General features: G+C 43.5%; 2 protein-coding genes across 2 annotated transcripts; one reads left to right on the top strand and one right to left on the bottom strand.

Moving 5' to 3' along the window:
• Positions 1 to 12,100: 12,100 nt before the first annotated feature.
• Positions 12,101 to 14,100, top strand: LOC124653174 (protein bfr2-like). The gene is made up of 3 exons (XM_047192241.1): positions 12,101 to 12,186; positions 13,368 to 13,426; positions 13,520 to 14,100. Exons 1-3 carry the CDS (start codon positions 12,109 to 12,111, stop codon positions 13,851 to 13,853), a joined length of 471 nt encoding a protein of 156 aa, XP_047048197.1. The 5' UTR covers positions 12,101 to 12,108; the 3' UTR covers positions 13,854 to 14,100.
• Positions 14,101 to 14,685: 585 nt separating this feature from the next.
• On the bottom strand, positions 14,686 to 23,207 carry LOC124651883 (probable anion transporter 5, chloroplastic). Its single transcript, XM_047190901.1, has 15 exons — positions 22,810 to 23,207; positions 21,527 to 21,672; positions 20,848 to 20,947; positions 20,245 to 20,297; positions 19,548 to 19,622; positions 19,213 to 19,293; positions 19,076 to 19,137; positions 18,225 to 18,325; positions 16,965 to 17,080; positions 16,337 to 16,373; positions 16,086 to 16,181; positions 15,727 to 15,868; positions 15,584 to 15,636; positions 15,217 to 15,303; positions 14,686 to 15,110 (listed from the first exon to the last, which is right to left on the bottom strand). Exons 1-15 carry the CDS (start codon positions 23,203 to 23,205, stop codon positions 14,982 to 14,984), a joined length of 1,674 nt encoding a protein of 557 aa, XP_047046857.1. The 5' UTR covers positions 23,206 to 23,207; the 3' UTR covers positions 14,686 to 14,981.
• Positions 23,208 to 24,698: the final 1,491 nt, after the last annotated feature.

Genomic DNA, 24,698 nt, shown 5'->3' on the forward strand with positions numbered 1-24,698 from the left:
ATCTCTACCCACCAGGCTCGCTTGCATCGGGGTCTTCATCCAATTCCTACTATGATGAAAATGGAAGAAAGTGAGACCAACAAGTCCGATGCACAAGAGAAATGGAATAAATTCCTCATACATTGTTGGTCAACACAAATATTAACATTCAGGGACGGCGTAAGTGAGACCAAGTCCGATGCACAAGAGATTGATATTTGTGCTATCTTACCGGGCTCACTTACGCCGCCCCGAGTGTACGGTGACCAAACATTTTAATCATCGGCATTTTGAAAATCTCAAAGCAAATGGAATGACAAAATGGAATAAGTGCCTCATACATTGTTGGTCAACACAAATACTATGGTCGAAACCATAGTTGCGAGATACACCGCAGTATACTTTGCAGAAGGGCCCCTTTCCCCGGCCGTCGTTCCGTGAACGGGTGCTTGACGACACAACGACGCCGATCCGCCTCTCGGCGCGGAACCACGGCAGTCCCTCGCCGTCCAGCTGAACGAGTCCTTGATGCAAAGATCGTGCCGGCCTGCCCAGAGATTATGCCGGGCCGTGTTGCCGCGCTCAGGCCGTGTGTCCCGCGCTCGCATCGTTCGCCTTCTTGCCGGTGAACCAATAGATCGATCGTTGCAATAAGGAAACCGATGACGGCCGGTCGCAAGATTAAATTGCGTTCGGCCGTCATCGGCTTCCTTATTCCAACGATTAGTCTATTCGTTCACCGGGCAAAAGGCGAAGAGTGCAGGGCGCGTGAGACACGGCCCGAAGCACGGCAACGAGGTTCGGCATGATGCTAGGGAGGCCGGCACCATCTTTGCATTAAGGACTCGTTCACGCATCGGGAGGGCGAGAGAAGAAAAGTGGTGATGCGCCGGAGAGGCAGGTCGGCGTTGTTGTCTCGTCAAAGACTCGTTCACGGAACGGCGGCCGGGAAAAGGGGGGCCGTCTACAAAGTATATTGCGGCGTATAGGTGACCAAACATTCTAATCATCGGCACTAAAATGGAAGAAAGAGCCAAGTGGTATCTCAACTAGATATCATATGCCTCATACTTTGTTGGTCGAAAGAAATATTAACATTCCAGGATGGGGTCGGTGAGGCCGGGTAGGATGCACAAGAGATTGATATTTGTGCCATCGCACTGTGCTCACCGGCCCCACCCCGCAGTGTACAAGTGACCAAACAATTTAATCATCAGCACTAAAATGGAAAAAGGGCCAATGCAATTAAGAAGTAGCTAGCTAGTATGAACTAAATGGAATGCCTCATACTTTGTTGGTCGAAACAAATATTAACATCCAGGGATGGAGTAAGTGAGGCCAGGTAGGATGCACAAAATATTGATACTTGTGCCATCACACCGGGCTCACTTGCTCCACCCCGAGTGTACGAGTGATCGACCAACCATCTAATCATCGGCAAGTACAAAAACACCAACAAACCGAGCAACCATGGTGACATAAGTCAAGATGCTCAAACACACATAGCATGCATGGAGCGAGATGCTCCAAAGGGATTATTCATCACTTGGTATATAGACCAAGTGATGCCGGCAAAAGAGAGGCCAATCAAGAACCAAGTAAATCCAGTAAGTGATAGATATGCCTAAACAAGCAACAACACATAGCATATCCTAGCTAACCAGATGAGACAAGTCTTGGTAGCTAACTTAATCACCTAGCACCACCTAGCCTTTTAAAACCATCAGAAACAATCCATTTTCTTCAAAGGATACCACAATGGCTTTCATTTACATGATCCCCTACTGTGGATATCTCTATTTTCATCAAAGCCAACAAGAAATAGAAATTTATCATTACTCAGTTGAGTTCAAAACAAAGTTGGGGTACCATAAGGGATTACTCATAACTTGGTAGTAACCAGGGACATTAACCAGGGTACCATAGTAATTTGGATCATAAGGCATCAATTAAGGAGGCAATTAACCAGTGGACAAAGGGAAACATTTGATGATCCAAGTAAGTGCATGACACTTTGAGCTACCAAGAATAAAGGCCAACAGTGGATAAGCATCCGCAAGCAGCTCACACACACATGCAAACACATGTGTTGACAAGTAACTAAACAGCAGAAGAACACCACCAGATATTCATGGGTACTTAGGATCGGTAGGGAATTGATAAAGTACAAGTGAGGAGCAAGCATACCATCGAAACTCGTCCATTTGAGAGAAATAACATTGGGGTAATGTTAAAATGTTTGTCTCCATATTTGGGAGACATTTTTAATATTGGAGTCTAGCTAATGGAAATCAAGAACTAGTCTTGATCTCCAAATGGTGATTAGAGGGAATTTATTCATCTTAAGCAACATTAGGGACAAATGGGATCATGCAAGGGACTTGGGTCATTTGGATCATAAGGCATCAATTAAGGAGGCAACCAGGGACAAAGGGAAACATTTGATGATCCATTATCATAGGCAACAAAGCAGACAACTTTTTCCCCTCTAATCTAGCTAGAGTCCTTAAAAGAAATCCATCATAAGCATGGTCAAATACACATATATAGCATGGGGCGGATGCTCCAAAGGGATTATATATTCATCACTTGGTAATTTGGAGAGCAAACAAGCAAGTAGCCATATCACTCAATCCAATAATATAGTAATTTGGATCATAAGGCATCAATTAAGGAGGCAATTAACCAGGGACAAAGGGAAACATTTGATGATCCAAGTAAGTGCATGACACTTTGAGCTACCAAGAATAAAGGCCAACAGTGGATAAACATCTGCAAGCAGCTCACACACACACATGCAAACACATGTGTTGACAGTAACTAAACAGCAGAAGAACACCACGAGATATTCATGGGTACTTTGGATCAGTAGGGAATTGATAAAGTACAGTGAGGAGCAAGCATACCATCAGAAATTGTCCATTTGAGAGAAATAACATTGGGGTAATGTTAAAATGTTTGTCTTCATATTTGGGAGACATTTTTAATATTGTAGTCTAGCTAATGGAAATCAAGAACTAGTCTTGATCTCCAAATGGTGATTAGAGGGAATTTATTCATCTTAAGCAACATTAGGGACAAATAGGATCATGCAAGGGACTTGGGTCATTTGGATCATAAGGCATCAATTAAGGAGGCAACCAGGGGACAAAGGGAAACATTTTATGATCCATTATCATAGGCAACAAAGCAACAACTTTTTCCCCTCTAATCTAGCTAGAGTCCTTAAAAGAAATCCATCATAAGCATGGTCAAATACACATATATAGCATGGGGCAGATGCTCCAAAGGGATTATATATTCATCACTTGCTAATTTGGAGAGCAAACAAGCAGTAGTCATATCACTCAATCCGACAAAGTAATTTCGTCGAGCACTTTGTGCCCGCACGGGAGAGGAAGAGGGAGGGGAGGGGAGAGGTGGAGCTCACCGACGACGCTGTTGGAGGAGGGGCCGGGTAGAGGAAGAGGGAGGGGCCGGGTACGGGTGGAGGAGGAGGTTGACGATGATGGCAGGGGCGGCATCTCCTCCTCCTTGACGCGGAGCCGGCCCCTCCTCCTCCATGCGGCGGCCGCCCCTCCTCCTCCACGCCGCAGCGGCTTGTGCTGCTGGTGGCGGGGATGGGTGGAGTGATGTCTACGGGAGATTCTATTCTTGTAGACAGTGTTGGGCCTCCAAGAGCAGAGGTTTGTAGAACAGCAACAAGTTTCCCTTAAGTGGATCACCCAAGGTTTATCGATCTCAGGGAGGAAGAGGTCAAAGATATCCCTCTCATGCAACCCCGCAACCACAAAGCAAGAAGTCTCTTGTGTCCCCAACACACCTAATAGGTGTACTAGTTCGGCGAAGAGATGGTGAAATACAGGTGGTATGAATATATATGAGCAGTAGCAACGGCACCGTAAAAGTGCTTTGCCCAGGACGATAGAACAAGCAGTAGTAACGCAGCAAGTAGTAACGTAGTAAAACAAGAAACGAGCAGCCGATAGCACTATTTAGGAACAAGGCCTAGGGATTAGACTTTCACTAGTGGACACTCTCAACATTGATCACATAACAGAATAGATAAATGCATACTCTACACTCTTGTTGGATGATGAACACATTGCGTAGGATTACACGAACCCTCAATGCCGGAGTTAACAAGCTCCACAATTCAATGTTCATATTTAAATAACCTTAGAGTGCAAGAAAGATCAATTCGACTAAACCAAGTACTAACATAGCATGCACACTGTCACCTTCATGCTATATAGGAGGAATAATACACATCAATACTATCATAGCAATAGTTAACTTCATAATCTACAAGAGATCATAATCATAGCATAAACCAAGTACTAACACGGATGCACACACTGTCACCATTACACCGTGCAGGAGGAATAAAACTACTTTAATAACATTGCTAGAGTAGCACATAGATAAATTGTGATACAAAATACATTGCAATCATAAAGAGATATAAATAAGCACTTCACTATGCCATTCATAACAAGTGAGTAAGTATTTTGTGAAATATAGCCTAAGAGACCCACACGGTGCACACACCTGTCACCTTTACACACGTGGGACAAGGAGTCTCCGGAGATCACATAAGTAAAACGCACTTGACTAGCATAATGACATCTAGATTACAAGCATCATCATATGAATCTCAATCATGTAAGGCAGCTCATGAGATTATTGTATTGAAGCACATAGGAGAGAGATGAACCACATAGCTACCGGTACAGCCCCGAGCCTCGATGGAGAACTACTCCCTCCTCATGGGAGCAGCAGCGGTGATGAAGATGGCGGTGGAGATGGCAGCGGTGTCGATGGAGAATCCTTCCGGGGGCACTTCCCCGCTCCGGCAGGGTGCCGAAACAGAGACTCCTGTCCCCCAGATCTTGGCTTCGCGATGGCGGTGGCTCTGGAAGGTTCCGGGAAAAATAGGACCCTGGGTCTTGATTTCGTCCAATTCCGAGAATATTTCGTTACTAGGATTTCTGGAACCAAAAACAGCAGAAAACAGGAACTGGCTCTTCGGCATCTTGTTAATAGGTTAGTTCCAGAAAATGCACGAATATGACATAAAGTGTGCATAAAACATGTAGGTATCATCAATAATATGGCATGGAACATAAGAAATTATCGATACGTCGGAGACGTATCATGGAGCGTGGCGGCATGCGGCCCTCGCGGAGGAAGGAGGCGGCGACGGCAACAGCGACGCTCACCATGGAAGGCGGCGGCGCGCGGCGGTAGGGAGAGGAAGAGGGGTGAGGAGGAAGTACGGGCGGGGGGGGGGGTACGGTTGGTTATAGAAGGCGCTATTTCGTGGCGCACCGAAGCACAAGTGCGCCACGGAATCAACTACTTCCGTGGCGCACCGAGCCGTGCGCCACGTAAACACTTATTTCGTGGCGCAACAAGCCATGTGCGCCACAGAAATACCTACACTAATAATTGGTGGTGGCAGAATGTGGGCCCCACATAATTTCTGTGGCGCACGGCGCAGTAGTGCGCCACAAAAATAGCTTATTTGTGTGGCGCATTCTTCCTCGTGCGCCACAAAAAATCTTTCTGTGGCGCATTTATTCCGGTGCGGCACAGAACTAAGCTCCGCCTATAAGCATTTCCCTACTAGTGATAATGACATATAATGTGTATAAAACATGTGAGTATCATCATAAAAGTAGCATGGAACATAAGAAATTATAGATACGTTTGGGACATATCAGTGACCACCGATACATGGTTTGAGTAGCGTCACCAGAAATCTTATTTTTCATGTTTTCTGCCCATTTCCATGGGCTATAGCGCACTTTTTGGGTTCAGGTGACAATTTCCAGCGATGGTGACCATACATGGTTAGACAGGTGTCGGCAATGCTAACCTTTTTCATTTATTCTGCCCATTTTCGTGGGCTATAAGGCGCAATTTTTTGTTCCCGAGAAAATTTCTAACGTCCGTGACTACCGATACATGGTTTGAGGTGCAACACCAAAACTCGTCTTTTTCATGTTTTCTGCCCATTTTCATGTGTTATAGCGCATACTTTTCGGTTCCGGAGACAATTTCTAGCGATCGTGACTACCGATACATGATTTAGTGGCGTCGCCAAAACTCGTATTTTTTATGTTTGCTGCCCATTTTTGTGAGCTATATTGCATATTTTTCGTTTCCCGTGACGATTTCCAGCGACTGTGACCACCGATGCATGGTATGAGAGACTTCACGGAATAAATTTGTGTTTTTCATGTTTTGAGCCTCCACTTTCATGCGCTATAGCTCACCGTTTTCACATCCCTAGACGGTGACCATACATGGTTAGACGGGCGATCGCAATACTCGTATTTTTCATGTTTTCTACCCATTTTCGTGGGCTAAAGCGCGCAATATTTGTTTTCTGGGATAATTTCCACCGACCGTGACCACCGATACATGTTTTGAGGTGCATCACCAAAACTTGCCTTTTTCATGTTTTGTGCACATTTTTGTGTGTTATAGCGCATAGTTTTCGGTTCTCGACACAATTTCTAGCGATCGTGGCAACCGATACATGGTTTGAGTGGCGTCGTCTAAACTCGTATTTTTTGTATTTTCTGTCCATTTTCACGGGATATAGCACACATTTTTCGGATTCTTGGGACGATTTCCAGCAACCGTGACCACCGATTCATGGTTTGAGAGGTTTCATGAAAACATTTGTTGTTCATGTTTTATGTCTCCATTTTTGTGGGTTGTAGCTCTCAGTTTTAAGTTCCCGTGACGATTTGCAGCGACGGTGACCGTCGATATATGGCTAGACGGGTATCGCCAAAACTCGGCCTTTTCATGTTTTCTGCCCTTTTTCGTGTGCTATAGTGACAACTTTTGGTTCTCGAGCCAATTTCCTGCGACCGTGACCACCGATACATGGTTTGAGGGGCATCACCAAAACTTTCATTTTTCATGTTTATGTTCATTTTTGTGTGTTATAGCGCAGTTTTTTGGTTCCCTAGACAATTTCTAGCGACTGTGACAACCGATACATGGTTTGAGTGGCGTCGCCTAAACTCGTATTTTTCATATTTTCTGCCCATTTTCATGGGATATAACACACATTTTTGGGCTCCCAGGATGATTTCTAGCCATCGTGACCATTGATACATGGTTTGAGAGGCTTCATGAAAACATGTGTTGTTCATGTTTTATGTCTCCATTTTCGTGGGTTTAGCGCTTAGTTTTAAGTTCCCATGATGATTTACAGTGACGGTGACCGTCGATACATGGCTAGACGGGTGTCGCCAAAACTCGGTACTTTCATGTTTTCTGCCCTTTTTTGTGTGCTATATATAGCGACAACTTTTGATTCCTGGGATAATTCCCACCGATTATGACCACCGATACATGGTTTGAGGGGTATCGCCAAAACTGTCATTTTTCATGTTTTTCGCCAATTTTTGTGGGCTAACGAACATTTTTCGGTTCCCGAGATAATTTCCAGCGATCGTGGCCATACATGATTTAAGTGGCGTCACAAAAACTCATATTTTTCATGTTTTATGCCTTTTTGCATGGGCTATAGCGCACATTTTTCGGTTCCTGGGATGATTTCCAGCGACTGTGACCACCGATAAATGGTTAGAGAGGCTTCATGAAAAACTCGCGATGTTCATATTTCCTGCATTCATTTTCTTGGTCTATAGCTCACAATTTTTAGTTTATGGAACGATATTCAACGACGGTGACCACTTATACATGGTTAGAAGGGCGTCGCCAAAACCTGCATTTTTCATGTTTTCTACTCTTTTTCGTGGGCTATACGCGCAACTTTTGGTTCCCGAGACAATTTCCAGCGATCGTAACCACCGATACATGGTTTGAGAGGCATCGCCAAAACTCGCATTTTTCATGTTTTCTGCCCATTTTCGTGGGCTAGCAAGTAGTTTTTGGTTCACGAGACAATTTCTAGCGATCGTGACCACCGATACATGGTTTGATATACGTCGCCAAAACTCGTATTTTTAATGTTTTCTGCCTATTTTCATGGGATATAGCGCACATTTTTTGTTCTCGGGACAACTTGCAGCGACGGTGACAATACATGGTTAGACATGCATTGGCAATACTCGCTTTTTTCATGTTTTCTGCCCATTATTACGGGTAAAATACCTCCATGAGCAACTTTTCACAATAAATTCAAATGCTCCTCAGAAGAGTTCATAATTCTTTTACAAGTCAGGTTTATAACATTTTCGCATGATTGATACGTCTCCGACGTATCGATAATTTCTTATGTTCCATGCCACATTATTGATGATATCTACATGTTTTATGCACATTATATGTCATTATTATGCGTTTTCCGGAACTAACCTATTGACGAGATGCCGAAGGGCCAGCTCTCGTTTTCTGCTGTTTTTGGTTCTAGAAATCCTAGTAACGAAATATTCTCGGAATCGGACGAAATCAACGCCCAAGTTCCTATTTTGCCCGGAAGCATCCAGAACACCCGAGAGTCGCCAGAGGGGGGCCACATAGGCCCCAGATGATAGGCCGGCGCGGCCCAGGCCCTGGCCGCGCCGCCTTATGGTGTCGTCGCCCCTTCGCCCCTCCGACTCCGCCTCTTCGCCTATTTAAAGGTCCCAGACCTAAAACCTCGAGACGGAAAAGCCACGGTACGAGAAACCTTCCAGAGCCGCCGCCATCGCGAAGCCAAGATCTGGGGGACAGGAGTCTCCGTTCCGGCACGCCGCCGGGACGGGGAAGTGCCCCCGAAGGCTTCTCCATCAACACCACCGCCATCTTCATCAACGCCGCTCGTCTCCCATGAGGAGGGAGTAGTTCTCCATCGAGGCTCGGGGCCGTACCGGTAGCTATGTGGTTAATCTCTCTCCTATGTACTTCAATACAATGATCTCATGAGTCGCTTTACATGATTGAGATCCATATGATGAGCTTTGTATCGCTACTAGTTGTGTGCTACTCATGTGATGTTATTAAAGTAGTCTATTCCTCCCGCATGGTGTAAAGGTGACTAGTGTGTGCACCGTGTGGTTCTTGTCGTAGGCTATGATCATGATCTCTTGTAGATTGTGGAGTTAATTATCATTATGATAGTATTGATGTGATCTATTCCTCCTTCATAGTGTAATGTGGACAGTGTGTGCACTATGTTAGTTCTTGGTTTATTTTGCAATGATCTATTATGCTCTAAGGTTATTTAAATATGAACATTGAATTGTGGAGCTTGTTAACTCCGGCATTGAGGGTTCGTGTAATCCTACGCAATGTGTTCATCATCCAACAAAAGAGTGTATGTAGCACATATGAGAAAGAGTTATTTATTATGCGATCAATGTTGAGAGTGTCCACTAGTGAAAGTGTAATCCCTAGGCCTTGTTCCTAAATATCGCTATCGCCGCTTGTTTACTCGTTTTTATCGCGTTACTACTCGCTAGCGTTACTACTGCTCATATATATTCATACCACCTGTATTTCACTATCTCTTCGCCGAACTAGTGCACCTATTAGGTGTGGTGGGGACACAAGAGACTTGTGGTTTGTGGTTGCAGGGTTGCATGAGAGGGATATCTTTGACCTCTTCCTCCCTGAGATCGATAAACCTTGGGTGATCCACTTAAGGGAAACTTGCTGTTGTTCTACAAACCTCTGCTCTTGGAGGCCCAACACTGTCTAAAAGAATAGAAGCACCCGTAGACATCAATGATCTCATTACTAACAAGTGCAAGTTCTTGAAAGAACATGAACTAAGAAAAGGTATTGAAAAGTCATGAGTTAGTAAGTGGGAGTTGAAAATGAGTTACTCTATTGATATGCTTCTTTTGACATGATCAATCACTCTTAACTGTTAGAATTATTGAATAGTAATTAACCCTTGACACGCAAAAGTTTTCTAGAGAAAGATAGAGTACCGATTACTCAACTATTCGTACTTGTTTGTAAAAGCTCAATTGTAGTTGCTTGACAAAAGCGATATTCATGTGGATTGGATAACCTAGGGTCTCTAGGGAAAATGCTTTAGTACTAAAATATGTAATCCAGATCGAAGACATCGTCCTCGAACTCAGGTGCCTTCCCCATATTAGAGCCAAAGCATTGTGAGTCCTAACATAGTAGAAACTTTTAGAATTAATGTCATACTATCTGGGCAGGAATTCCTCATTTTGGCTACATGTCATATTGCCAAATTCCATGTGAAAGTGATCTAGAGTTAGCTCGTCCGTGTCTACTGCCAATCGATAATCAAATCAGGCTCTAACTGTATTTCAACCATCGAACAAGGTTTCAGTTCGACACCCATACGAAATGTGAAAAATGGAGATGCAGCAGACGTACTACAGTTACCAACGCATATCCTTATGATTACTAACTTGATCCAAATCCCTAATTAAAGTAGCAATAACTGTATCAGGGAAGGAATCTCAATTCCTGCCCTTTAGGGACGACGGACGATACATTCAAAGGGCTCCGATCTCTGGCTCTATGTCCCCACTACCCACAATCTCCGTGGTTGCAGGATCCATCTCTGCGTCAAGATTAGCTCCACATCGACCTTTAAAGGCATGCCAACAATGACCGGGGCTCACACACTTCGTTTTTAGCCGCCAGAGCACGACACATAATATAGCAGGGACTAGGAGGAGGGGCATGATGGTGGCTAAGCATCCACGTGTAAGAAAACAGTCACAATGTAAGTATAACAGTCACAATGTTGATGTCAGGTACAACCCACGTGTAAGAAAACGAGTCGAGCATCGAAGCGAGGGTGTGGCCTACATGTAAAAAACACGGGTCAAACATACAACAAGTTGGCCGGACCTAACTGTAGTTGGCGTCACGTCCATCCGGTGGTATAGATACAACAACTTCGCGAAAGTTATTAGCATCCATCCAATTCACCGATTCACGGTGGCAACACCATACTATTCGTGAGAACTGGGAACACGGTCATAACAAACATTTTGAAAAAAACTTATAAACCCGCCTTTTAATAGGCATCAAACTTGCAACGAATTCAAGCAGAAGAGTGTAGCGTTGCCGAGGCAGTGTAGCAACATACGCAGCGTAAGTATTTGGCAAATATCTATTTATAGCAAATAAAAGCAGTATTCATTAAGCATGTCAAAATAGACCAGTGATGTGTGATAGGATATTCTCAAATCGTCTACCACATAAATGCTTACATCATACTCCATGGCCCGGGCATGGACCGGTCCATTGCATACCCTAGGACGATATGATTACCAATCAATCGTATTAATGTTCGGCATAAAAGCTTCGGGTGCTTTAACTTACCTCATGGGCGTGTCACCGGCGGCAGTAATACGCGCGCGCGTGGAAGTCGAATCGCTGTTCGATGCTCTTATTTCCCTGGGACATGAACTGCAATGGTGTTGCCAGTAGCTAACATAAGCCTAGCCGTCCGGATATCGGTCGACCCTAATCAGACACAAACAAGATGCCGTGTAGATGGTGCTACGACTCGGAACCCTCATATTTTCTTCTCCAACAAAGGGCCTAGAGAATTCTCCAACAAAAAAAGAGGACAAAGGAACCCTAACCCTAAGATTAGATCCAAAAAACAATTGAGCTTAGACTACAGCCAATCATGAACATGAACAAAGAATCTCTTAAAAAAATTGAACACAACCAAAGAACTCCCTGCCATGTGGGCCCAGCGTGGCAGCCCCAGCAGCCCAGCTAGGCTCCAACCAGGCAGCAGCAGCAGAAGCCAAACGGGCAGACAGTGGAGTCACTCTCAGCCGCACGAATCGTGAGGGGGCTCGCCCGACGCCTGCCGTCTCGAGCGGATCGCCGCCGTCGGCTCCAGCCGGGCCCCACCCGCCAGCCGCAGCGAAAAACCTAGCCCGCCGCCGAGCCCAAAACCCTAGCCCCGCCCACCTATTAAAGCCTCCGCCCCAAGAAATCCGGCGCACGCCCGCATCTCCTCTATCCGCTCCTCCTTCCTCCCTCCTCTCCGGCGCGCGCTGCAGCAGACCAGAGGTACGGCCTGTCATCCTCCTCCCCTAGGGTTCCGGGCCGAGCGCGGACCCAGATTTGGCCGGTTCCGGGCGCTTATCTGTTCGATTTCTCCGTGCAGAGATGGCGGCGACGGCGGCGGCGCGCGGGACTGAGATGGTGGTGGTGGAGTTGCCCGCGGCGTTGACGGCCGTGGTGGCCGCGCAGAGGCTGCTGGCTCTTCTCGCGCTCGCGGTGAGTTGGCCCCCTCCAGAGCCCTGTTGGTGTACCACGTTCCTGTGCTGTTTTACTTGTTACTGTAGTTTGTTGGTAGGATTGGGTAGAAATGCTCGTTGACTCGTTGTAGCGCTGAATTTTTTTTGTTAGGCATGGTGTATTTTTGTTCTGCTAGAGGGGTTGACCGTAGGAATCTGGGCAATTTAGCTTGTAGATCTGGGTATGTATCCTCAGGACCTCTGATGTCTAGGCCATTCTAGGTTTTCTCTACTGCGAAACAATGGTTATTTTGTTTCCTGGGTTGGTCACCGTGAGTAGATCTGGCAGATCTGGGCAGTTTGAGCGGGGAAGGGTTGTTTGCTAGTGGAAAACATAGGCAAAATACATTGTGCCAAGTAGAGGCCAATATCATTGTTGTATTTTACCATCGAAGCTTTGATCGGAAGTGGGAATCATAGGGAAAATACGCTGTGCTAAGTAGAGGCCAACATCATTGTTGTGTTTTACCAGTTGTAGACCACGATTACCTTTAACTTTTGTCACCAGGACAGACTCCGTTTGTGTATTGTTCTGGGAGCACAAATTTTAGTTTCGTTTCCGAATGGTATTCGGACACGGAAGCGAATTTTTCATTGTGCACTGTTTTGGATAGAGCAGTAAATGCTGTGAAAAGGTTACCAGCAGGGTTAGTATCGTAACAATCATCGTACGGGACTCACCATATACCTATATATGGAAACAGATTGGGTTTGGAATTAGATTTTGAGTAGTGTTTTATTAAGTTCCATAAAGTTGTTGTGATTGTGTCCTTTACAAGGAAAGTCTTGGGGTGGAAACTGTCGGAAATTAGCTTTTATGGAAAGCCCTTGAACTAATTTAATTAAAATTCTGCGCGGGAAACTTGAGATCCTTACGGATGGATGCCCCTGGACTAATTCAATGAAAATCTCTACTGCGCAGCGCAGCCATGGAATTAAATGGAAACTCTGTCAATAGTATAGTGTGGTGGTCTTGTTCTGCATACTAATGGATTTCTGCTGATACTGCATTAATTTCTGCTTCTGACTGAATACACTGTATATAGGCATTTATTTTATCGATTTGTTTGACACTTCACTGCTCGTTATATGGAAATACTTTATTTCCTACTATATACATATCTTCCTTTGTTGGTCTGACTGACTTGAATCATTTCTTAGATGGAAGCTGTAAACAGCGGAGCAGATATCTTCAGCGAAGACCAGCAAGAAATTATCAAGTAAGTAAATTCATCACTTTATTCTGCATGGCTTTAACTCTAATTTACTGTTTCCTATTGCTGACTGGTTTATATACACTTCAATATTTGAAGGCAATTTGGCAGAATCAAGTCTGAAACTGTCCCGGAGAACAAGGATGGGTCAGATGATGATGACGACGATGATGAAGATGAGGATGATGAAACTGGCGATGCTGACGCTGACGATGATGATGCTGGGGAGGATTTCTCGGGTGAAGAAGGGGGTGAGGATGACGATGATGATGAGGAAGCTGACCCTGAGGCCAATGGTGAAGGGGGAAGCGATGACGATGATGATGAAGATGGTGAGGACGGAGAGGACGATGATGATGATGAGGAGGATGAAGACGAGGATGAAGAGGAGGAGGAAGATGAGGACCAGCCCCCATCCAAGAAGAAGAAATGATCTGTCTAGCTGCTGCATCTGTCCTTTCAGTATCTGTTAGCTGTCTGCCTGTTTAGATGATGATTTGGCAGGTCTGGTGCCGACCTGTGTAGCTTGTGGCTTTGGTTGTCGGGTCTCATAGGGTAGGAGAATGTTGAAACTCTGATGCTATCTCTTGTGTTGGCCAGTTGTGCATGTAGTCTTAACTTTGCTGTGTTCTGTTATTGGAGTTGTCATACCTCGTTATGCATTCAATCTAATTCTTGTTGCTCTGGCGTGGTCGCCAAGTGTGTCACATATGTGCTTGTCAGCCACCATTTGCTTTTGAGTTTGACTCCACAGATTCCTGATTGTGTATGTGGCTGAAATGATTATTTATTCTTTGCACAAAGGCTGTCAGCCTTAGGAACTGGCTGTTGGAAGAACCTTGAATTGGGAGGAACTTTGCTTTCCTTGCCAGACAGTCTACCAACTTAAATTTATGTGCTTTCTTTGCCAAACACAGTCTACCAACTTAAATTTCAGTGTTTGCTCTCAAAGTGAAACTTATATCTTAACCTGTTCGGTTAACCCCCTCCCTATGTGGATTGGAGCAATTTGGAGAGAACTAGTGGGAATTTTTTTGTTTTTAGATGGGATTTTATCAAACCTGAATACATGTCAAACCCGCTCAAAACTATTACAACAAAAAAAAAACACTCGAATGAGAAAATTAGCGACATTTCCATTTTTATTATCTCTCTTATCCAAGTTACAAGAAAACATAAAAAATGTAAGGATGTTAAATCTCTTTGCCAAACTCTACATACATTCCAGTTCATCTCTGAATTTCTGAATGGGACAAGGCAACTCCTTATAATGGAAAACAGTGACAGGCACCTCCATTCCAAAATTGTGCCAGAACATACACAGAAAATTCACTACAACAAGGCCTATACAATATACAGAGATCTCTACAATATAGTATGGCAGAAAATACCCGTTGCATGTACATTTACAGTCTACTTGTTCCTACCAGTCTCCTCCTGGCAACTAAAATTCTACTGATCTAGCGCCCAGGAGCTCCATAAATTTGCTGTCCAGGGCGAACTAAACTCTGAGAAATATCCTTCCAAATGATCCTTTCCAGGAAACGGAACCAGTGAGTAACTACTGATTACTTTCTGTTAACGAATCCAATGCTGACTTGTTAAAATCCTGGGGCTCGCTGCTGAAGAATGCTAACCAGACCACGGTACCAGTTAAGTAAAAGAAGATTGAAGGGGCAAAGAGAGACATCTGCACGCAGAAGAAACAATAACCATTCTTAGAGTTAGAATGATGATTCATGAAAGACAAGTATAGAATATAAAGATGGATTAGATTTTGGTATCGGCAAGCATACACTCCAAGAATGAGTCGTGTCAACGAGATAGCCTGTCAGCGCAACACCAACAATTCCGGGCACAGCCCCTACAGTGTTTGTGATTCCCTGAAATACAAAGGCGGCAACCATTGTTTGATGAGATAAGCACAGAGATTATCAAAATAAAAGGTTCTGCAGGATGAGGGATATTTCCTTTGAAGTTTCAAGATTTTGTTTCCAGTAAATCAAAATGATAGAAATCTGAATGCCTCCAAACAGGCCAAACATAGCATCAGACATTGTTTAAGCAATCAGGCATAGGAATTTCCTTTTCTTCTCTTCCTTTCCTTTCTTAGAACATTAATGGAAAAAAAGTAAGAAGAAAGATATAAGTTCAATGCCTTACAAGGAGAATGCTTGCGTATTCACGAGATATATCTTGATGGGTGCAATAAAGGCCTGATTGTGGACCGAAACATTTAGAATGTTAGATTTGAACCTTTCAAATATTGGGGAAATAGAAATCCAGTGCAAGTTTACCAACATGACCTGCTAATGCGAAGCTAGAGAGTGCCAAGCCACTTGTCAGGAAAGCCACGATTACCCAGGGAGGCAGTCCAAGATCCACAGAGGAAAGCATCATAAAAGCTGCAGGTGACAGAAACGCAATTGTTTGACATATTTTTCGTACCTACAAAAGAAATTAAAGAGCTTAGACTTCGTTTTTCTGCAACATATGCTTTACTTTATGCACACAAAAAAATGAAAGCTGATATTGTGAAAAGATAACATCTGGGTTTCAGCCTTTACAAACTTAATTACTCGATGAGGTACCATACAGGATCCTCGAATACAAATCAACTAAAACAAGAACAAGCAGACTGTTTTCATCTTCAAGGCCATTTTACCTTTGTGGTGTCAACTCCACTTGATATCAAGTTGTCTGCAAAAGGTGCTGCAATAGATGTAATGATCATTGAGCCTAACGGGGGAAGAATTGAAACCTACAGCAAATATGGAAATTCATAAGCTATACATGAGACTGGAGCAGAAGTTGTGAATGTAAGACAAGGACAGGCCATTATCACAGTGAGGAGGGGTATGAGGGTTTCAACACAAGGGAGTACAAGTGTCTTCTTATAATTCTACGGAAACGTACCCAAGCAGCTTCTGTCAAGTTCAAGTCTAGCTCCTCACTGCACGAGAATGCAATTATTATAAACACGGAATGCAATTATTATAGATATTTGACATAATGTGCTGAACATATAGAAATATTATCGTATCCCTCCAAACATTTTAGTAGACTCTAGAGCATAAAACAGAAAACATACTATTAGACTGACGTGTACCAACAAATCTATACTATAAGGCAAGCACACTGATAATTTTCATGTCCAATCTCAACTTGAGCATTCTCTCCAAAGAAATTTCAACTTGAGCAGAAGTTATGGAAGTCAAATGTAGAAGCTTTCTATCCAAATTTTGGTTGGTCCTCCGATCTTGATTGAAGTCAATCCACTTTCAGAAATTTGAAATGAACTAGTAATAAGTGTGCACATGTAAGGAAGTCTTCCATATAAAATGTGAAGAAGATTGTCATTTAACAATAAAGACCCAATCACTTCCAACAATAATACAAAAACCAAGAACCTCAATCTCCATAATAGCAGAAAAAGTTGAATAGCTCAACAAACAGGTGTGCCCAACTAAGATGAACTATTCATTATAACAAAGCAGCGACACTTAATCTAAAAGTGACAAAACAAATATGCAAGGTGACAAACCTAAAGTATGTCGGGAGCCAAGACAAACAAGTATAGTGCCCCCAGCTTCCACAGAAGTGAACATATATCATGGCCCACACTGCCTTGCTTTTGAAAAATTCCCTCCAAGGCACATCCTACAACACAAAGGTTGAACTTGCTATATCAGTGACATGTGTAAATAAACCAATTACCAAGATTTTCACACATAATTCTTACTGGGAGTTACAAACTAAATCCACAGCTAGTTGAATTAGATCAAAGCATTGCTGTTGAACTGCTGCCAGGTGAGGGAAAGACCAGCATGTACTTTATACGAGTCTGACGATAAAGAGAGGCTCAACTCTTTACTTATAACATCAAATAAGTTAACACATACATGTATCTTTTGATATTAATATATTCCCTTTATCGAAAAAGTTAACACATACATAATTGTTTGCTACAGTTACACCAAGCTGGCCATGTGATACAGGTAAAGAAAATCCTTATCTGAAAGAAACAGTTGTTAAAAATCGGTTATCAGATCTTTTACAAATGATATCATTTAAGTACACTGGACATACATCTGCAACCCTACTGAAGTCTACATTGGTGTTTATGGTATAAACTTTATACTATGCAGCCCCAGGATATACTTCATCCGTTCTCTTTTATAAGACGTTTAAGCTCTTTTTTGGATTCACTAGTTTGTATCTAGTCTACTTTTAGTGTATAGGTTCACTCATTTTAATTTGTATCTAGTCCACTTTAAAATATCTAAAGTGTCTTATATTAGTGAACAGAGGGAGTAGATGACAAGCACTGCACAGCGGAACTAGCAGTATAGCAGAACACTACTGGCTAGCCTAGACATATCATAAACTAATTAAGAATGCTAGGTAAAAGTGATCAGTAGTGAATTACATTCCAACAAATTGAATACCAGAGGCTTGCACAAAACCTACACCAGCAGTAGTTCAGATAGTGCTGCACAGAGTCTAACCAATTGAGAAGACTCTTAGCAGTTTTACTACCAAACAGTTCCCAGTTTCCCACTCGAACTTCCCAATTTGAAACACTCTAGCAACCAACACTTTCCTTTTTAATGGACTGATTTTTTTCCCAAATCATTAGATATATTGCTCATCTGCTTGGTGTATCTTACAAAAAACTAGATCATATTAGTTGTTCTATCTTTATTGTGCAACCTTTTCATCAATGTCACAGCTTGGAAATAGTTTAACTTGATCCCCAAACATATCTCTAATACATTAACAAGACGTTATGCGACATGCTAACCTTTATCGAGTCTTTCATCTCTTCCAATGAGGGGTCCGATGATTTGAAAGACACAGGTGATGAGATAAGACCATTGGATCCAGTAGGAGACTGTTCAATATCTGCAAGGAGGTGGATTTCTTGGGTGTTTCAGTTTTTTGAAATTTTGTACCAAATTGCACAGATATAACTGCCAAATATCTGTCACAAAGTTACAAAACTTTGAAAGTCATAACTGCCAAATATTTAGCCAGTAGATACGCGTAAGCTCAAAAAATACTCAATACCCAGCTTATTGGAAACTATTTATGATAATGTATTAAAGGGATAAATCTAGTGCAAACCATACTCTAGGTATAATCATGACACATTGGTTAGTACAGAAAATTAACTTGAAATTGACTAAAATCAAGTACCTACTGAATAATTAAGATCTAAACTTCAAAATAGGCCTGTGTTATATAAAAGGATAGTAATGCCAAAAGAGAGCATATCCAACACACGAACCCGCTCATCCAAATGGAAATTCAAAGATAAAAATGATAGTAGTAGTATGGGTAACTATTTGCTCCACTCTCTTTATTTTCAGAAATTTTCAAGTTAATTTGCATTACTGAACTAAGCTATGATTTGCACTAGATATGTAATGTGTCCTTACGAAAGAAGCCAAGTATCCGCACGTGAATTTCACATATTATAGAATTAAGGCCACAATATGATTCCTTCGGCTAAACCTGCAAGCCGAAGTTCTTTTTATTTTATAAACAGACAATAACATTAAATGTGAATTTGGACAGAGAATATCTGTCATGGTGGTCGAGACGCATAAAGACGGAGGTATTTCGTGGAAATAAAGATAGATGCACACTTACTTAGTATGTTGTCTTCACTGTCAGTTGATTGCAATTCTTTTATAGATTCAAACCCTATACACCTGCAGATAAAATAAAAAATAAAGTTAAGCTAGAAGAAATAATCTGTTATGAACTTCGTAGAAATGTTTGCTTACCAAATAACTCCAAGAAGACCAAATATGTAGAAGACGGACTCCCAGCCAAGGTTCTGAATAATGGGAGGGGCGAACAGATAACTGTAATATTATCAGTAGACAAGTAATTAAGTTGTGTAGTGATACTGTCATACAGAAAGAATGTGACTCAATGTTGTTTGAGAAACAAGCAAAATATCAATCAGGATATTAAGGTCCGATAGCTATCAGGGTTTCCGAAAAGATGCAACTTTCTTGCGTTCAAAGCAGCATAGTCATCACACCCTCAGCAGAAACCATGTGAAAGTTGCACAGTTATATACGTATTACCAACAAAAATATCTGAAAACACATACCCTAAGACACTTCCAAAGCTTAAGCCACCAAAAACAACAGCAACCGCTCTTGATCTTTCTTGAATTGGGATGGTCCTGCATGTGCAGCCATAGCAGTTAAACACGGAATAATAGTGTATGAGAATCATGATACTCTAATTTCTTTGATCCATATTCTACTAGGGATCAGTGTCAGTTCTACTCGCTATAACCACAGCAGGGAGATAAGGTAGTTTTCCATTGGGTTTCCTTTCATGCATATTAAGTAATAGACAGTTCTGTTTATTTAATAATCATTTCAACATAGAAGTTACATTATATCCCTGACAATGTCAACGGAACCATTGAAAAAATTATGAATAATGGCACGTCATAGAAAGTCCATAATCAATGGTAGTAACCTCCGTTCCGAAATATAAGCCTTGTTGGAAAGCTTCGGAACGGAGTAATATTTGATAAAATAATGTGGAGAATACAGCCACAAACCCTGATTCTGCACATGTAGATACAAGAGAATCCATCTAAACACTAGAATAGTCATTGCAAAAACAATCCCAATAAACATTTTGGTAGAGTGCATAACCACAATATTCACCATCATTTAGAAAAAGAGAAAATGATACAGAGTATTTATAAAATGATACATGAGAACCAAATTAGCATTAAGTAACTGAAAACAGTAGGACTGCTTCTAAATAAAATATATATTTGTTCTTACCTTGCAATTAAATCTGTAGCGGCTGATGGTGAGACACCTTCTCCAATACCTACCTACCATAGCAACACAGTTAAAAAGAAATAAATACAAAGTCAATAAATACATTAAAGTATCACAAGGAACACTCCCATTGTACTGACATGAATATGTGATAATAAGCAAGATATTTCCATCACACATGAATGCTCCAAAACCTAGGTTAATATTTAGGTATTGCAATAATTATGGGTGGTTTATTTGCTGAGGCAAAGGGGCAGATATTTACACAAAAGGCATGTTTCCCTATGTAAATATGGTACATCTGCCACCTGAAAATGTGCATACTTAAAGAATATAGCAATCCTAACATTAACAGAAATGATGTTAACAAATCATTCGCAAAAAGTACTGTTGACAAAATGTTTTTCCATAAAAAGCACAATTTATGCTAATTGTCATGCTGCTCAAAATACATAGAAGGCTTAACCCAAATGACAACCACCACTCTTGGATCAAAGCATGCTTTTATAAGGATTTGCGTTCTTAAGACAAACATGAAATCAGAATAATGTAGCACATCATCTCTGAACAAGTATCAGGACTAGTTAGTGAGTAGACGCATACCAGAATCCTTGATAGCACAAGTCCTGGCATAAATCCTGCTACAGCAGGAATAACAGCAGTGGACAAAGACCACGCGAGAACACCAACCTTAAGCACTGTCCTACAATTAGAAATGAGATAACAACACTTAGCAATGCAATATAACAATTGATAAATGAAGAATACGCATGGTACTAGTAAAATAAGATATTCCTGTCAATTATGGAAGAGACGCCGAAGGTCGGAGAGTTTGGAATTATCTTTGAATCAATCTACTATTGGGTGTTGCTTTTGAATTTTTGTGGCTAATAAGTTAACGAACATTTTAATTTCGATGGTAAAATAAGCAATCTGCAACCCGCAAAGAGGTGAAAAGAATGCGCACAGCTCACAAATCACATTCTATCATTTAGCACAACATAGTTCATAATGCTCTTTTGCTTTTCTTTTCCTACCTACTATACTCGCTGGACAAGATTATTTCCAATTTTCCATGATACGAACGAATATTTTAAGTTAGATATCCCAACATTATGCCACAGGAGAGGAAGAAATAACTATCATTTCATCATGGCCAGCAGCCACCGATGATAACCATATCTATAAGTTGGAAAACGTATTTGCGGGCGTGAAATCAAACATAACTAACTGTGTAACTGTATGAAAATAAGTAAAGGAGGTTTGGTTACCCCAAACAAACCTTCCACCAATCAGTTTCGCGAGCCAACCCCCAGGTAGTTGACTCAAAGCGTAACCCCAGAAGAAGGACGACTGAACTAAGCCAGCGGTCGACGAGTTCCAGCCATACTGGTGCGACATTGGAATAATCGCAACACTCAAGTTAACCTGGAAAACCAGAGCAGCAGAAATTCTTGATGAGATAAAATCGAATTATCCACATAAGCGGTTGTCTATCTACAAGTAAATAGCTGCAGCATGTCAACACTACATTAAGGACTACGAGCTCTCCACCCGGTGTGTCTTTCGGAATCAAACATACATAACTTGGTCCGCAGATGCACAGGAGTGGCAGAAATGTTTTCTAACCGTAACACCATGTTCGATATGGCATTAACATTAAGCAGAGTCATGAGAGGACTATTGCAACGAGTAGCCGTAAGAGCATCTCCACCGGCGCTCCCAATAGAGCTCCCAATAGCTCTATTGGGATTCTAGTGAGAGAAAACACCCACACCGTCGCTCCCCAAAAAGCGCCGGCATGTTTTGGAGCCCAATAAAAGCGCCGGCACTCCCGAAAGGATCCCTATGTTAAGGGCTTCGATTGGGGGCGCCGGCACCAAATTTCTGCTCAAAACATGCTAGCCGGCCGCCGTATTGGGGGCGCCGGTGTGAGAACAACATCCCTAAATAGAGGATGCAGTGCCGGCGCTCTTGCCGGCGACTATTTGGGGGTCGCCGGTGGAGATGCTCTAATGTAAAGTTTGTCATATTATGTTGTCTCTGTTTGTATGTATGCCAGCCAAAGGAAATCACCCAAAGGAAGACATGGCTACAATATCTGAAGTTGTGAAGGCATTTAGCATGGCAGATTCGCGGTCGCAGGCAGTAGTGAATCCACTCGCTGCCATCATGACCACATCACGACATCAGGGTAACATTTAGACAAGTGCCGGACAAGGCAGCATTTCTCTTAATCATCTTCTCAAACAATAATGCGATTTCAACTTGGCCTGCGCGCGATCGGCCAATTGCAGAGCCGACGAACAGCGGTACCCAAATCCAGTGCACAGCACAGCACCCCCGTGTACTCCAGTTTGAACTCGTGTTCCGTTTCTCTGATTTACGAAGCAAGCCTCAGAGACCAGAAGCAGCTCGTTCAGCTTACAACATGGTGGCGTTTGTTTGCTCCGGCTCCGGTCAGATCGAGCAGAAGTAGATAAGCAGCGCCGTAGCAGCAGACAGCGCCAGCGGCGGCCGGATTTTAAGGGGAGTGGGTGCAGCAGAAGGAGGATAGAGGCGCACCTTGTCCATGTTGCAGATGACGAATGCGAGGGAGGTGGCGCCCATGAGCCTGTACCGCTCCGGCAGCCCCTCCCACGGCGGCCACCTCAGCTCCAGCTTCCGCTCGTCCACGGCCACGGCCACCTCCACCTCCTCCGCCCCTTCACCCCCTTTCTCCTTCGCCGCCTCCGGAACTGGAGCCGGAACCGAGCGCTTCTCGACGGCGCCCGCAGACCCTCCCTTGCCCCCGCCGTCCCCGGAGGAGAACCTCACGGCCCCGCGCCGGCAGCGCGGGGGCACGAGCAGAGGCGGCGGGAGCATGCGGAGGAGGTGGTGGGCCTGGCGCCGCCGCCGGAGCGGCGCGAGGAGGCGGCAGCGGTCCGGCTGCTGGAGCGCGGAGGATGCCGCCATCGCCATGACTGCTGGAGACGTGTCGTGCTGCGGAGTTCGAAAATTCCCGGTGGGCTCTTGGAGGGGAGGAGGGGAGGAGGACACGCGGCGAGGTCGGGGAACGAGCGGCCATGAGCAGCGGAGCAAGTCTGAAGTTTTCTGAAGCTGCCAGGGGACGGCGACGAGCGTGTGGCTGCCGCGGCCCGCCAGCCGCCGACGTGCGGGGCCGGGACCCGCGTGTCAGCGGCGGCCACGTGGAAATCGTTGCCTCCTTGGAGCCCGCGGCTTGCTATCTCTGGCTGGCAGCTAGGAGTAGGAAACAGAGCGAGATGCCTACAGGTATATTCTTCTTTCTGCCAAGCTTTCTAGGAAAATGTTGTACTGCAGAATACATTTGTTAGAGCATCTCCACTCGTCTCCCCACAGAGTCCCCCACGGCCACTTTTTTTTATCCGGACGGCGAAAAACGGCCCAGTCAGGCCCCCGGTTCCTCGTTTTGGTCCGGATTTGAGCCTATTTTCGTCCGGACTCCCCATGCCATCCTCGGTTTCCCAGGGGTCTCCCGGGGACTCCGGATGAAGCTAAACCAACCGTCCACGCCCACGTGTCTCCTCTTTCGTCCGGATTCCCCGAGCCATGCTCTTTTTTTCCGAGAAACGCCGCTTGGGGAGCACACGACTGGGAAACTACTCCTCCCCACGCCAAATCTTCCTCCAATCCGGACGAAAATTTCGCCGGATTTGGGCGTGGGGAGCGCCAACGAGTGGGGATGCTCTTACCGCGGCCAAAATTTCAGGAAGACCGTTCATCCACTATGTGCAACAAAAGTGGTTCAAATGCACCAACGAGTCGGTTCAACACGTACCCGAGCATCGGTTCGAAGGTTCTAACACATCGGAAAAAGAATTGACATCAGCATCAACATACAATACAAAGCTTGCGAAAACTACCGCATATACTGCGAAAAGACTCGCAGCACAATAAGTTGGGGAAATAAGTCCAAAGTAGCGGAACTTACAATACAAGTAGACCGAAGATGAAATAGTTCTACTTGTACAGGAAATTACTCTACGCCTTCACATTGCCAAGAAAGTCTAAAATGTATACTACCCCTTTTTTTTGCGAAAATACTCCCCTTTAACTTGCAAGAAGATTGCCCGCTCAATGAATGTCGCTAACCCATAGTTCAAGAGATTATTCTTCAATAGACTCATCGCACGGAATGCTTTTTCAACACTTGCCATTGCCACCAGTAAAATCAATACCAATTCGAGAAGTCACCTGATATGTTTCTTTGTTTTAATGAGCTTTTTGTTGCTGTGTGTGGAATCACATGTGGCCCCAATTTCAAATAAAAAACATTCGTCTGCATCACCTGAACATAGTACATGGTCTGAGGGGCACGTGGTAGATAATGTTTGGCAAGAACATGAGATTTAGGTGAAAATAAATAAATAAAGCAGAGAGGGGTCTGGAAGACCCCAGAGTAAAGCATCAGACTCTCCAAATTTTAAAATCCG

The sequence above is a fragment of the Lolium rigidum genome, chromosome 5 (assembly GCF_022539505.1).
Source record: "Lolium rigidum isolate FL_2022 chromosome 5, APGP_CSIRO_Lrig_0.1, whole genome shotgun sequence".
Classification (NCBI taxonomy): Eukaryota; Viridiplantae; Streptophyta; class Magnoliopsida; order Poales; family Poaceae; genus Lolium; species Lolium rigidum.